This window comes from Ovis aries, chromosome 1 (genome assembly GCF_016772045.2).
Source record: "Ovis aries strain OAR_USU_Benz2616 breed Rambouillet chromosome 1, ARS-UI_Ramb_v3.0, whole genome shotgun sequence".
NCBI classification, from domain to species: Eukaryota; Metazoa; Chordata; class Mammalia; order Artiodactyla; family Bovidae; genus Ovis; species Ovis aries.
In genome coordinates this window covers 264,938,710-264,954,206 of record NC_056054.1, presented here as the reverse complement: position 1 = coordinate 264,954,206, position 15,497 = coordinate 264,938,710, and the positions used below count along the sequence as shown (strand labels likewise).

General features: G+C 56.0%; 1 protein-coding gene across 2 annotated transcripts; it reads left to right on the top strand.

Moving 5' to 3' along the window:
• Positions 1-395: 395 nt before the first annotated feature.
• Positions 396-12,950, top strand: DNMT3L (DNA methyltransferase 3 like). 2 transcript variants are annotated; one of them, XM_027964043.3, is made up of 9 exons: positions 396-482; positions 557-669; positions 1,699-1,870; positions 3,766-3,853; positions 4,961-5,049; positions 6,965-7,040; positions 7,528-7,667; positions 10,789-10,874; positions 12,479-12,950. In XM_027964043.3, the coding sequence occupies exons 1-9, from the start codon at positions 465-467 to the stop codon at positions 12,642-12,644; spliced, it is 948 nt and encodes a 315-aa protein (XP_027819844.2). In that variant the 5' UTR covers positions 396-464; the 3' UTR covers positions 12,645-12,950. The 2 variants fall into 2 exon arrangements, with proteins under 2 accessions (XP_027819844.2, XP_042093562.1); XM_042237628.2 differs by lacking the exons at positions 4,961-5,049; positions 6,965-7,040.
• The last annotated feature ends 2,547 nt before the right edge of the window (positions 12,951-15,497 follow it).

Sequence of the window (15,497 nt, the reverse complement as noted above, 5' to 3'; positions counted from 1 at the left end):
GGGAGGCTTGCCATTTTAATGGGCTTCCCTGGGTAGCTCAGTGGTAAAGAATCTGCCTGCTAATGCAGGAGATGTGGGTTTGCTCTGTGGGTCAGGAAGATCCCCTGGAGAAGGAAATGGAAACCCACTCCAGTATTCTTGCCTGGGAAATCCCATGGACAGAGGAGCCTGGTGGGTTAGTCTGTGGGGTCGCAAAGAGTCAGACATGACTGAGACACACAGCATTTTAACACTCATTAGTCTTCTGATCCACAGACATGGGATGCCCTCCCATCTGAGCTTTCTTTCAAGAGCAGTTTGTGGCTTTCAGGGTACAGGCCTTGCACTTTTTCTGTTGTTGCTAAGTCTGTTGCTCTGTCTGGTGGTGTCATGACGCACATTGACTGTGGGTTTCTGCCTCAGACGTGTGTATCTGCTGTGGAAGTCTCCAGGTGCACACACAGCACCCTCTGTTTGAGGGGGGGATGTGTGCTCCGTGCAAGGTAAGCAGGGAGGCGAGGGTGGCTTCGTGGCGGCCTCAGGGCAGCGTGGGCAGCCTGGCTTTGCCCTCACCAAGGACAAGTTCCTGGAGTGCCTCTTCCTGTATGACGACGACGGGTACCAGTCTTACTGCTCCATCTGCTGCGCCGGGGAGACGCTGCTCATCTGCGAGAATCCCGACTGCACCCGGTGAGGCCAGGGGCGTGTGGGATCGGGTCATGAAGGATTGCTGCCCATAAACCTGGGGAACGCCCATCCTTCTGGGCTCTGCATCCCGGAGTGCAAGGGACTTTCCCACCCCACCCCCGCTTCCCCAAAGGATGACTTTCTCCAAAGCTTTCAATTTCCATCTCAAATATTTCATTTGCTGAAGAGCCCTGACCTATGGGAGGGGCTTCCCAGGTGGCGCTAGTAATAAAGAGCCTACCTGCCTGTGAAAGAGAAATAAGAGATGCTGGTTCGATCCCTGGATGGGGAAGATCCCCTGGAGAAGGGCATGGCAACCCACTCCAGTATACTTGCCTGCAGAATCCCACACACAGAGGAGCCTGGCAGGCTATGAGCTGTGGGGTCACAAAGAGTCGGACACGACTGAAGTGACTTAGCTTGACCTATGGGAGGGGGTGTCAAAAGCTGTGTGCTTGTGATTTTTCTTTCTGTTTTTATTGCCAAGGCATAGCTCCTCCCTCGATGGTTAAGTAGGACAGTGACAGGACACTCACATGGCCAGGGTCAGGCAGGTGCCTTCGTTCTCCCCTGCTATGTGCCCAGCTGAGCTTTACTTGCAGTCCCTCCCTCCAGCCCTTCTGGGCCATCCTCGTACTTAAGCTCCCCGACCCCAAACCTGCCCCCCTGTCCCCTCAGTGGGTGCCCCTGCGCTTGAGTTCATGGGGAGATCTCACTTGCTTTCTTAGATGCTAAAGTTTGGAGGAGGAGAACAGCTGGCGTAGGGGAGTCTTGAAAACCTGCCACTGTCCTCAGGTCCCCCTGTCCTCTGCGGATGACTGGGGCCCTGTGGCTCTAGGTCCCCGAGAGGGACTGACCCCCTCCCTCAGCCGCAGCCTTGCCTCCCCACCCTGCTGGCTTTGTCTTTCCACCTGTCTTTTCACTCACTCCAGAACAAGGAGCAGGCTCTCTGCTGCCTACTGGGCCACTGGGGTTTCACCTGGCGAGGAGGCAGCATCATTTCTGCCACTGTGGTTTTCTGTTTGACTCTAGATGCTACTGTTTCGAGTGCGTCGACACCCTGGTTGGCCCCGGGACCTCGGGGAAGGTTCACGCCATGAGCTACTGGGTCTGCTTCCTTTGCCTGCCCTTCCCCCGGAGTGGGCTGCTGCAGAGAAGGAGGAAGTGGCGGACGTGGCTGAAGGCCTTTTATGACCGGGAGGCGGTGAGTTGCAGCTGGGGCTGGAGGATAGAACGGGCGAAAAGCCAGCCCTAACTTGGCTCGTTTCCTCTGGCGACTGGCTGCAAAACGCCCATCCGCTCTGCTTATGTGATGAAGTTAAAGGCTTTTGAGCAAATGCACTTTCCTCATCTTCCTCTTTGATAGCAGTGTCCACTAGGTGTCTGTCTCCCACCAGTCCCCTTAGCGCAGCAGCTTTGTTTCTCCCAAGCCTGGGAACCAGGCATTTGTAGCAGGGAGGAGAGGGCCCAGCAAACGTGGGGCTCTGGGCTCAGCAAGTGGGAGCAAATGCCTGGGTGGGATCTCCAAGTCCAGCCCGGACAGCTGGCACAAACATGGGTCCTCTCTGGAATCAAGGCTGGGGCCATGAGCTAAGCAGGAGTGTGGGCTCATCGTAGTAGTTTGACCTCTGTTCCTCAAACATACACCCAAGTCCTAACCTCTGGTACCTGTGAACATGACCTATTTTGGAAATAAGGTCTTTGCAGATGCAGTTTAGAGAAGGATCTTGAGGTGAGGTCATCCTGGATTGGGGTGACGTGAAATGCAGTGATTGGTGTCATCTACCAGGAAGGAGTGGGATAGAGACACACGGAGAAGGGGTGGGGGCTCAGTGACGGGGCAGGGTGGGCACTGACCGGGGCGGCCTGGAGCCTCAGGTTCCTTCTCTGCTCTTCGAGGCTGGCCGGTTCTGGGGAGTCACTGCACACCTGGCATTGCTGGGCCAACCATGGGGGCACGTGGTGGCCCCACCTCCCTGCACTCCCTGACACTGGATGGAGCAAGTGCCTTCAAGGTGCTTTTCTAAACTAGGCACCTGCCCTCCCCGTAGAGCCTTCTTCAGGTCCATCTTGTGGCAGAAGCAGCCCATCTCTGTGTAAAAGACCCCGAGCCAGCAAACTGCAGGAGGGGTTTCTCATCCAAAGGGGAAGGGGTAGATACTCTGAACCACTGTCACTGCCCCAGGGGAGCAAGGGGAAGGAGGCATGGCTCCTGCAGCTGCCACAGGGAACCAGGACGTGCGTCCCCAAGTGTCTGTCAGGGCTGCGCCTGCACCAGACATGCCCTGCCTTCTCCATGCCCCAGGAAGCCCAGGACCGCCTGCCCTCTCCATTGCTTCACTTTTTGCCTGCCTTGGGTGCCGTCCACGTGCTCCAGTCCTGGGCTCAGGGTCTCCTGGGACCCCCACCATCCACTGCTTGCAGGCAGCACCCCTGCTCAGGCCCGGTCATCCATCCACAGCTCGATGTTATGCTCATAGGAGGCCAGGAAGCCTCCCGGGGGTTGGGGGCTCGGGAGTGCTTGTTTCCTGGATAGATCCACTGCATCTCTGCCAGCTGGTGCCCTGCATGGGAGAGAGGGTATTACCGGACACCTTCTCGGCTCCTGTCCTCAGCCTGGCCCCTTCACGCAGAGACACGGGTGCTGGCTCAGGCCTGGCCTGGGAGAGGCCCTGCGCTGGTAGCCTTCACGGGTGGTGCCGGGTGACTTCGGGCTTGGGTTCAGAGCCTGCAGAGGGGACAGAGAGGGATCCGGTGTCTCCCATGGCCATGGGCGTTCGGAGTGCCCCAGGTCAGAGACTCTTCCCAAGAAGTACAGGGAAGTGGTTTCTCTAGGGACAGAGTTATCTCCTTTCACAAGCAATGAGGTCCCGAGCATCTGCCTCCCCTTTGCTGGAGATGCGGTTGGCGGGGGAGGGCGGGAGCCTTGGCCTGGGGGATGGGCCGGATCTTCATGAAGGCCGGGCGGTCAGTGCAGTCAAGGCGGGGCCAGCCCCCTCAGCAGGTGTGCAAGGCCAGAAAGAACTTGTCTTGACACTCATGGCCTCTATGACCAGGCAGTCATCAGAATGTTCTGGTTTTGTTTTTTTTTTTTAATAGGAGAATCCCCTTGAGATGTACAAAACTGTGCCTGTGTGGAAGAGAGAGCCCATCCGGGTGCTATCCCTTTTTGGGGACATCAAGAAAGGTGGGTGCAGTGACACCTGAGGATTCATGCTAGAGGAGGGGTCTGCTTGGAGCGAGACCCACAGGGGACCCAGGTGTGTGCAACGAGGGTGGGGGTGCAAAGGTCCCCAGCGTCACACTCACTGCATGTCTCCGACTGGGGGTCGTTTCCAGGAAGCGAGGGGTGTGCTGTGCAGGAGCACCTGGGGCTCCTTCCCTCAGCTGGGCTGCCTTGGAAAGAAAATTCATGTAGCAAGACGGTGGGTGTGGAATGCCACAATGAGGGCCGTAGGGCCAGCTCTCTGCTAGGACAGCCCTGCCCAGAGCCGCTGAGCCTCACACACCTCCACACACCTGGCTCCCTTACTTGCCCCACCCCTTGCCGGGCTCCCTGCACTCTCCGTCTCTACCCAGACGCCCCCATCACCCAGGCAGTCACATGTTGCATTCTAGCCTTGCCTGGGTGTCCTGCTCCTGCGGACCTCCAGCAGACCCCCACCTGCCGGTACTTTTGGAAACCCTGTGGATTCCTGTGGGCCCAGCAGATGTAAAAGGGATCAGTGAAAATGTGTCTGTTAGTCTCTGGCCAAGTGGAATGGGGCCATCTGCCCCGCTCCTGGCGCTCGCCAAGGGCCTGGTAGTGTGATCCCGGTGGCCTCGTGTACATCCGTGTTAAGGATCTGGGGGCCGAGACACACAGAGCGGGCATGGCTTCTCTGAAGGAACCCAGGAGTCACGGCCCATGGCCACTCAGCCTTCCAGTCCCTGCCCAGACAGTGCGTTATTTAATTCACAAGATCCTTTCTGGGCTCGCCTTCCAGTGCCTCGGCTGCATGCTCTCCTGCAGCCCAGCTGTGTCTCCCAGCCTGACCGGGTGACATCAGCATGCATCGCCAACGCCCAGTGGTTCCCTAACCCAGAGAGTGGCACTGCAGCCTGTAGCGCTGGTTTTGCAACACATGGCTTGACTTTCTGAAATCAGTGCTTGCTCACCCCATCATGTCGCTGGAAAGATAAAGTCTGCTCGCCATATGATAGCCATACTTTCTGATCAGCCGTTGGCCTTTGATTCCACGTCGGGTCAAAACCCAACACCAGCCCTCTTATGTCCTCTCGGCTCCCCACCCAGAGCTGACGAGTCTGGGCTTTTTGGAAGATGGTTCTAAGCCGGGAAGATTGAAACATTTGGATGACGTCACCAACGTAGTGAGGAGGGACGTAAGTACTGCCGGCTCCTCCAGGTCCCCGGTGAGGGCAGACTCAGCTCCTCCAGGCCCCTGGTGAGAGCAGACTCGGGGGAAGGGGACAGGGAACCAGGCAGAAAGAGGGGGAGGGGCAGCCCCCTGCAGGGCTGACCTGGGGGGGTCTCACGGGGATCACCCCCACAACAGGGGAGATGAGAGGGGCATCTTTGTGGCCCCCACACTGCCTGTTCCTGCTGTCCTGAACGTGACCTGGGAGGGAGGGCCTAAAAGTGACTCAGCCAGCTTGGTCAAGAGCACCCTGGGGTGGGAAAGGGATGGGAAGCCTCCTCCGGGGGCCTCTGCTGGGGGATCTGGGCCCTCGCCCGAGGCCCACACAGCCCCTCACATGGGATTAAGCCTGAGGGGCTGGAGCGCTGGCCATTGCAGGCGGCAGCAAGGAGTCCACTCTGCCCGCAGGGTGCCAGCCAGAGCCTTACAGCTCCGTTCCGCCCCCATTTTGGTCTGACCCAAAGGTGTGTCCAGGGGTCAGCCCTCCTCTCTGGCTGAGCCTGGAGACTCCCCCGCCACCGGTCCATCCCCCTGGGGTCTGCCGTGCCTTGAAGCCCAAAACAGTGTCTGTCTTCTCGCCCCACTGGTCCCATCAGATGTCCCACCAGGGAGCATTTCTGGTCATCACACTTGTCCTAGGCTCCCCAGGCGGGGTCCTCCCTTGAAGGGCAGGGTGGTCCAGGCGGGGCTGGACAGTGATATGAGGCCTCCCCCCTCAAGCCGCAAAGCTGCAGGACAGAGCAGACGTGGAGGAGCTCTTGCTGGTGCAGTGGAGGGTCTAGAAACCTCCCATGATGAGCTCTGAGTCTCACTGGTGACAGTGACTCCCATGTGTATCGTCATCGCTCGGTCCCGCCAGCGTCCAGTCCTTCTCATGAGGATCGTGACCCAGGCCTTCCTGTAGTGCCACCACCCTGGAGATGGGGCATCCGGCTGCCACTCGCTCCCATGTCTGCACGGTGACATCTGGCTGTCCATGTCTGTGGGTTTCAGGGGATTCAGAGTGCTCGCTGGTGGATTCTTGGGGAGAACAAGGAAGACCTTGCTTCCTTCATGGCATTTCCTGGGTCGTCACAGCAGCCACCAGCCTGCAGACCCTGGCCCCCCAGCTCAAGCTCGCCTCCTCCAGCCCCCTTGCCTTCTCCCTATCCGGACCCCCCTCTGTACTCACCCCAGTCTGCAGCCTGCAGTAGAGCCCCTGGATAGAGCCCCTGCTATAGGAGTGCACCTGGTCAGGGGCAGGGGCAGGGGCAGAGCTGGCTGCAACAGGGCATGTGAGGTGGGGAGCTGGCGTCTGGTGCGGGCTTCTGTCCACTGCTTTAGTGAGGGTCCAGGGAAGCCAAGTCTGCTCTGCACAGGTTGCTGTCACAGAACCAGGCATCCAGTGTTTGGGTCTCATTTATTTTAAGAATAACTTGGGCTGGTATCTCTGACCGGGGCCCTTGGTCACATGGGAGGGGCACTTGAGCCCCTGGTGGTGAAAGCACGTCCTCCACTCAGGAGGGGTTGGGGGGCCTCGGGGTGGGGGTGTTGCCGCAGCGGCCGGAGCAGCTCATGCTCCCACTGTCCATTGACCCATCAGGGGCTCGATGTGTATTTTCCAGCAACACAGGAAATACACATGAATCTGAGGGCCTGTGTGTCAACCTCCCGGGAGGGTCTTTGAGGGCATGGTACTCAGATTCCCAGGGCCGCCTCCTCCAGATGGAGGAAGTGAGTTGCCCACACCCCCTGACTTACAGAGGCGAGTCTGACCCAGTGGGCTTCACTGCCCCGCCACCCCTTCCATGAGGGTCAGCTTGAATCACATGATTAGACAAACGAGGTGCCCAACCCAGGGGACCGCTTTGCCCTCCTGAGCCACCCCTGTCCTCCTGCAGATAGATGAGTGGGGCCCCTTCGACCTCACCTATGGCTCCACGCCCGCCCTGGGCCACACCTGCGACCATCCCCCGGGTAAGAAACTGCCATCTGCTGGGACTCCAGGGCCTCTTGTCCCCCACTCTCTCCCACACACCCCAGCGCTGTTCCGGGAGGGCAGGAATTGCAAACTGTCTGCAACTTAAAAAAAAAAAAACAGCTTTGTTGGGGCATCAGAGACATGTATCAGTGTCCGTATTCAGTGAGCACGTCCCCGTGGGTCTTGTGTATCCTGTGAAGCCATCACCACAACCACAACGTGAGTGGGTCTGTCACCCCAGGGCAGCCTGGCGCCCCTCCCACCCCATCTGCTCGGCCGTGTGTCCCTCAGGGGCGGTACCCAGCCCCTCGCACCTGTGCTGTCTTGGTGTCAGGCACATCTGGGCCCTCCAGGATGTTGGGGGGCAGGTGGCCGCAATGCAGCTGAGGTCTCCCCTCCCCACTCCCACCGGAGCCCCGCCCTCCTGTCCCGGGCCCCTCCCAGTGGGTGGAGCCCAGACACACCTGCCCGCTCCCTCCACAGGGTGGTACGTGTACCAGTTCCACCGCATTCTGCAGTACGCGAGGCCCCTGCCTGGCAGCCCCCAGCCCTTCTTCTGGATGTTCGTGGACAACCTGGTGCTCACGGAGGAGGACCTGGATGTGGCCACTCGCTTCCTGGAGGTACGTGCAGGTCAGGGCCTCTGCAGGGGACACTAAGGCCCCTTGGTGGGGGCACCACTTAGGTCCCGGCCCTGAGGACTGGTTTCTCAGAATTCATGGGGCCCACGAGGGCTGTCGTACCACTGAGGCCCCAACGGTGCCTTCTCGATGCTTTGCTCTGGATTCAGGAAGCTACCATGTCTTTCTCCCCCTACCCAGCTCCGTCTGCACACACGCACTCACACACATGTGCACACACTCACACTCACACCCACCCTGGGGAACCAACAGCCTTGCTCTTTCTGTCCTCAGGCCCAAGTCCTGGCCTTTAGGCCACTTTTGGACTCAGTGACCTTCTATCCAGGCCTGACCCGGCCCATGCTTCCCAGCTCGTTTCGCCCCCAGCACAGGGCAGCCCCAGCCAGGCTGGGTGTCCCCTCACCCCAGGACGTCCCCCTGCTGTGTTCCGGTGTTTATAAATTGACAGCAGATGTCTCCCGGCCGCCCGCTCCCCCCACTCCCGCTGCATTTGCCTTTAGGCCCCTCGTCACCTCCAGGACACCTCCACAAACTTGCAAACCTGCCCACAGGCTTTCCTCACTCACCTGTTACCCTGGAAATCCTTCTGCTGGGAAAGTGCCTTTCTCCTTCTTTGTTTTAATTTATGTGTTTTTGTTTTGTTCTATTTGTATGGACATAAAAAATTGCCTTCAACCTGTTTCCAGGAACACACAGTTGGGTGGTTTCTAATCTCTTCCTCTTAAAAACATTGCTACGAGGGGGGATGTCAGTAGGGGTGGATTCCGGAAGAGAGGTTGCGGGATCCATGGGCTGTTTTCAGAGATGCTGCCCCCCACCCCCAGGATGTCTGCATAGCCCCTCTGAAGGCAGAGCTGCTCTTTCCCCTGCCCGCCCACAGGGTGTCCCCAGCTCTCTGCCTTCCTTCCTTGGCTCCAAGTGTGCTGGGATTTTTCCAGTCTGTATCTTACTGGTTTTGATTTGTATTCAAAAAACTATCGATCCATCTCAATTAATTTAGCTCCTGTCACCTTATTGGACTACTTCGTGGAGGACAGTGGTTTGCAGTTGATTCAGGTAGACTTCCTAGGCGTTTGAGCAGATTATCTGCAAGCTGTGACAGTTTTTTCTTTCCGATTCTGTACCTCGAATTTCGCTGTTCGCGCATTTCTCTGGTTTCACGTTGGATCACAGTAGTGGCAGGACATGCCTGCCTGGCTCCTAACGTTCACGGAAATGTTCCCAGTGTTTCTCTCCTGGGCTGATGCTGAGTTTGAGGTCACAGTTGATAAATTTCACTATCTTAAGGAAATTTCTAGTCATTTCCCTTGATTTCTATTTTTTTTTCCATTTTAATTAAGAATAATTGTGGGATTCTGTCAAATGTTCTTTTTTATGTTCATGGAGATAATTGAATTTATTCTTTAGATCTGTTGTGAAAGTGTTAGTCGCTCAGTTGTATCCAACTCTTTTGACGGATTGCTGAATTCTGGTGAACTGCTTTTCATGTAGGATTTTTGCTTTGACAAGTGCAAGAGAGGTGCGTGTGAGGTTTTTATTGGCTTTGTGCTATTTTTATTGGTTCGGATGCCAATGTTAAGCTTGCTTTGTAAAAATATTTAAAGATTTGACAACGGTGAAATTGTCTGGATTGGTCATTGTTGCCCAGGTTTTAAATGGGAGCAATTCTTGTGTCGGAGAAGGCAATGGCACCCCACTCCAGTACTCTTGGCTGGAAAATCCCTTGGATGGAGGAGCCTGGTGGGCTGCAGTCCATGGGGTCGTTAAGAGTCGGACACGACTGAGCGACTTCATTTTCACTTTTCACTTTCATGCATTGGAGAAGGAAATGGCAACCCACTCCAGTGTTCTTGCCTGGAGAATCCCAGGGACAGGGGAGCCTGGAGGGCTGCCGTCTATGGGATCACACAGAGTCGGACACGGCTGAAGCGACTTAGCAGAATTCTTCTGTAGAAACTAATCTGTTAAGATTTTCAATCTTTTCTGAGATCACTTTGATAAGTTATGTTTTCCCAGAATGCCATCCATTTAAGTAAACTTTAAAATCATTTTCATAGAGTTGAGCAAAGTGTCCTCATGATTCTCTTACTTTCTTCCGCCGTCTGTGGTTATTTCTCCTTTTTAGGGAACCTGGAATTTTAAAAATACTGGCATGTTACCACATATGAGCAGTCAAGACCAGGCTTGTAAGGTTCCTTGATTATTGAAAAGTCTATGAATATGTGATATTGAGTCCAACCAAAGCCAGTCTCCAAACCTGAGCAGCAGCTGTCAGCAGACGTGGAGGACAGCAAAGATGCTGGCTCTTGACCATTTTGTGAGCACATTTGGTTGCTTGGAATCAGTCCCGAATCGAAAGTAGGCAGCAAAGAGAACTCACTGTGTGTCCTGTGACTGCTCCCACTTTCCTGTAGATCCACATTTCTGCTGATGGCAGGGAACAACTGGACATGCCAAACCCAGGACTGCCTGTCTCTGCCCTGTACCTAATGGCACATCCTGCTGTGAGCTCTCCTCCCCACCAGGGGTGTGGACACGGGAGAGGCTGACATGCCCAGAAAGGTTCTGCCGCCCCGGCTGGGTCTGAAGAGGTGGAGTCCAGGCTGCCGGGGTGCGTGTCGGGAATTGGATGGTCTCTCGGCCCCGTTTCTCCGGCCATGGCTCCCCCAGCCCCTCCTCCCTTGACCTTTCGAGGGAGACTGTGGCCCCAGGATCCAGGTGCTCCCTTGGATCACGAGGCATCAGCCTTTTTGGAAGTCTGCTGTCTGCCCGCAAAGCTTCTTATCTGCCGGAGATGACACAGCTCTTGGCTCAGAGATCAAGGAATTCTTTGTCCTTCACGGAATCCACCTCTGCGTGGAGCAGACGGGGAGTCCCTGGGCATGTGACCTTTGGAAATGAAAAATCTGCTGTTTAAAAGGTCTAAAATAGTAACTCAGTTTTATCCTCATAAGGTGATTTATAAGAAAACAGACGTGCCATGTGAACAGTCTCGACTGGGAGACAGCTTCCGTCCAGGAGGGCTGAGACTGTGCTCTGGGCGCCTGTGGTGGCTGAGGCCTGTGGGTGCCCCCAGCTCACAGCCCGTGTTCCCATCCCTCAGACTGACCCGGTGACCATCCAGGATGTCCGCGGCAGGACTGTCCAGAACGCTGTGCGCGTGTGGAGCAACATCCCTGCTGTGAAGAGGTACTCCCTGTGCACGTGAGGTCCCTGGAGGCCTGGAAGCACACCGGCTGTGGGCATGTCACCAGGGAACCCAGGGCGGCTGAGGGAGCCGTGCCCAGGCAGCCTCTGTGGCCAGCTTGGGGCTCCCCACAAATTCTGGACAAGCTCAAGGCCAGCGGGCCCCCTTTTCACTTCAGGGACCTCCTCCCCTCTTTCACACTGGTCCTTTCTGAGCAATTCGCCTCTGGACAAACTCCTGGATGTGAGCCGCCTGGCGTGTGTGCCCCAGTCCCCTGTCCCCAAGTTCCGGGCACCTGCCTAACCCTGCACACCCCCACACCCATGTGAACACACCCAGTCTCTCATAAGCTCACACTTGTCATTCACACACAGAGCACATACTCACACAGGCCCACGTTCTCATTCACGTTTCGCCATGCACTTTTGGGCCACACTGAGCTGCTTCTAGCCCCTCAAACAGGTCTGCTTAGGGCCTTCACACACACGCACATGGACACACACACACACGCACACACACACACACACATACACACACACACATGTGCTCATGAAGACACACACAGCCCCCTCTCTGCTCCCGGAACATCCTCAGTACTGTTGATCCCCAGGAACATCTCCTCGCTGCCCCTGCACACCCCTAGCCCTGGCCCAGCCACCCCACTGCTCCAAGGACACTGCCCTCCCCTTCTGACCCTGCCGCATGCCCTCCCCGGGCCCTAAAGGAGAAGGCCATCTCCTCCCCCAAAACCTCATGCATCTGGCCTTTGCCCTTGTCTTGCCTGCATCTTCCAGGGCAGTAAGTCATGTGCCCTCCTCCTGACAGTTTCTGGAAACTTCTCTTTGCCACTTCCCATGCCAGCCTTCTCTCTGCTCACATTGTGGTGCCCACCAGGCCCCCAACCAGGACTGTTGTGGGGGGAGGTGGGCAGCAAGGTGGAGCAGGTTCTTAAAACACTGTCTTTTTGAAGACTTGAGGGTCACCCAGCCTCATCTACGGCATCTCCCCCTACTTCTGGCCCCTGGAGGGAGGTGGTGGGGCCTGGGGGCACACCTGGGCCCCAGAAACACAGCGGGTGCTTCCCCTCAGACCCGTGTTGCCTCAGTAGTGAGCAAGACCTGCCTCACTGGATGTAAGTCCCTGCTGAGTGGCCTCTGGCCAGGCAGTCCAGGGCCTGCAGGTGGCCGTGGTCAGCTTGGGTGCAGTCGAACCCACGGGGAGGCCACGGAATGCTGCTGGACCGGCCTTGCCCACCACCCACCCCCCGCCTCGGTGGGTCTGCTCCACGGTGGCCTTTCCACACGCAAACTGGGATCTGCTGAGCTGGGCCAGTAGTCTGTCCTTGGGAACCCTCTGTGCCCCCGTCTCCAGGGACAGGCTCCTCCCTGGGGGAGGTGGGAGGTGTGGGGGCCGTTGTCCCCTACTGCCCAGGACACACCTGCTACCCACCCCCCCACCCCACTGGGTGAAACACTCACAGAGGGTGGGGGCTCTTATAAGCGTGTTTATCTCAGAGACCTCAGGGAGCCTGGCGAGGCTGTACCCCTGGCTTCCAGGGTGTCTGTGGGGTCCCCGGTTGGGCACCGAACCCCTTTCTCCTTCACAGCAGGCACTCGGCTCTGGTGTCCCAGGAGGAACTCTCCCTACTGGCTCAGGACAGGCAGCGAGTGAAGCCCCTTGCCCAGGGCCCGGCCACGCTGGTGAAGAATTGCTTTCTCCCCCTGAGAGAGTATTTCAAGTATTTTTCAACAGAACTCACTTCCTCTTTATGAATGAGTCATTCTACTGTGAAAAAAAAAAATACTTTTCCTAGAACAAAGGCAACTTTCCTTACATTGTCTTTATTTTCCTTTTTCAAATTATTATTTTATTTGCTTAACTTTGGGTTTTCCATGGTTGCTAAAGACCCACCATCACCCTTTGGATCTGATGGTCCTGCCCCCACTGTGACCTTTGGTGGGAGGAGGTGAAGCCCAGGGTCTAATGGTGGACGAGACCCAGACGTTGTCATGCACCTGTGCTGCCGGAAGCATTTCTGTCCAGCTGAGAAGTTACAAATATATTTATTATGATCATTACAGGTCTTTTTTTGGTGTTTTTGTGTGTGGTGCTAAGTCGCTCAGTCATGTCTGACTCTTTGTGACCCTATGGACTGTAGCCTGCCGGGCTCCCCTGTCCATGGGCTTCTCCAGGCAAGAATACTGGAGCAGGTTTCCATGTCCTTCAAGAGATCTTCTGACCCAGGGATCAAACTCACGTCTCTTATGTCTCCTGCCCTGGCACGTGGGTTCTTTACCACTAGCTCCACCTTATCCTGTAGGACGTGGGACGTGTGTGTAAGACGAGCAGGACACGTGCCTATAAGCTCCCGCTGCACCTGTGTTATTCTTACACATAGCCAATGCCTTCATAACTGCCATGTGCTGTGATAGTTAAAACCACCCATCCTGGTGAGAGGCACATGAAACATTCCAAACCTTAGCAAAGCGTGGAATATCTCCTTGGTCAGGCTCAAGGGATGACAGGCTGAAGGGAAGCAGTGGAGGCCGAGGCCAGGTCCACTCATGAAGTGTGTGACCTCTGTCCTCCTTAACCCAGAGGGACTTGCTTGTGGAGGCAGGGTCCCCGTCTGCCCTGAGCTCTGGTGAGGACTTTGCAGTCCTGACACAGCTGGCTCCAAACCACATGTGATAAACCCACAAGGGATCTTTCCAGACTAACCAGAAAACCCCCCAAAGAGACCTAGACTCAGATAAGCATGCAGGTTCCGCTTGTCCCGGGAGTCACCCTGCGACTGGGGGCATGCTCGGGATCAGCTGGTGCTGATCAGCTCGGGATCAAGCTGGTGGCTTTTGGAAGAAAGGGGGAGGGCTAAAACGGACTTCTGAAGGGTGTTTTAAAAATATTTTTAAATAGAATGGAAGTTGTGATAGTTAATTTCAGTGTTGACTTGGCTACAGCACCCAGACATTTGTTCAGACGGTAACCTGGAGGTTTCTGTGAAAGGATTTCTGGGTTAGGTTAACTCACTGGTGGACTTTGAGTAAAGCAGGCAGTTCTTCACAAGGTAGGTGGGCGTTGTGGTCTGAATGTCTGTGACCCATAATTCACTGTTGACCCTAACCCAAGTTGGCCTCCAAGGTGATGGTGTTAGGAGGTGGGGCCTTTGAGAGGTGACCCTAAGATGGGATTAGTGAAGTGAAGTTGCTCAGTGATGTACAACTCTTTGAGACCCTATGGACTGCAGCTCGCCAGGCTCCTCCATCCATGGGATTTTCCAGGCAAGAAAACTAGAGTGAGTTGCCATTTCCTGCTCCAGGGGATCTTCCTGATCCAGGGATCCAACTCAGGTCTCTTACATTGCAGGCAGACTCTTCTCAGTCTGAGCTACCAGGGAATCCCCCAAGATGGGGTTAGTGCCCTTACAAAACAGGCCCCAGGGAGCTCTCTCACCCACCGCTGCCCGTGTGACTAAGAAGTGTGTGACCAGGGAAAAGGCCCTCACCTGACCCTCCAGGTACCTGATCCACCACTTCCAGTCCCCAGCACTGTGAGCAGGATGTTTGTGTTGTTTGCAAGCTTCCCAGTATGTGGGATTTCACCATAGTGGCCCCATCAGACTGGGACAAGGGGCGACTCCTGAGCCATCAAAAGCCTAACGTCCCCTGAGCAAGAAGGCTGGTCAGCTCACCCTGCAGACTGAGGGTTCATCAGGCCTTCATAATTACAGGAGCCAATTCCTTGAAATCAATTCCCTCTCTCTCTCTCTCTCTCTCTCTCTCTCTCCACACACACACACACACACACACACACACACACACACACGGAGCCCTAGCTGACACAGACATCCTCATCTTCATGAAGACCTTCTCTCCAAGCTGGCAGGAGGACAATCCTGGACTCTGATGTCACAGGTCTCCTGTTCAGGGGCTAAAGATTTGTAATGAAACTAAGGTCATGCAGGCCCAGAAAACACAGAGGGCCAGTGGGGGCAGGAGCATCGAGCACAGGTGAGACACTTGGGGAGGCCGAGCTCTGGGTCCAAGCCAGGACAGGTCTGGTGACAGCTGTTTGCCAGCAGGCTGACTCCAGCTGCTGCCACCCAAAGCAGCCGGTGCTGAGAGAGCTGACCTGCTGGTGTCTGCTCTTCTTCACCTGCTGCCAGGCAGGGGCCCAGAGCCTCTCAAAGCAGCTTTACATCTTTGGCTTTTTCTCAAACACCTTAAAATTCTAAAAATATTTAATCCCAATTACAGGGGCCCCTTGTGACCGCCCTGTGGTCAGCTGAACAATGACCCGCAAAAGATGTCCCTGTCTGAAAGCCCAGAACCTGTGAATATCAGCTTATATAGCAAAAGGGGACTTGGCCGAGGTGAGGAGGTGGAGACAGGGAGTTCAGGCTGAATTGTGTGTGATCCTGAAGGTCCTGGTCAGGGGAGGCAGAGGAGACCTGATCCCGTTCAGAGGACAAGGCTGTGGACCCGGGGGCAGAGCGAGCTGAAAGCCCAGTGAGCCCGGAGCCCCTCAAGGATGACTGGTTCGGGCAACCAGCCCCCAGAACTGGATAGGAGGCTGCATTTATGTTGTTTTATGCCCCCACTTGGTGGAAGTGGGGTCCTGCTTCC

Bases quoted from the DNA above. Each gene is read 5' to 3' on its own strand.
- DNMT3L (XM_027964043.3), top strand. The intron at 3,854-4,960 runs GTGGGTGCAGTG...CTCCCCACCCAG, and splicing joins TTTTGGGGACATCAAGAAAG to AGCTGACGAGTCTGGGCTTT. The intron at 10,875-12,478 runs GTACTCCCTGTG...TCTCCTTCACAG, and splicing joins AACATCCCTGCTGTGAAGAG to CAGGCACTCGGCTCTGGTGT.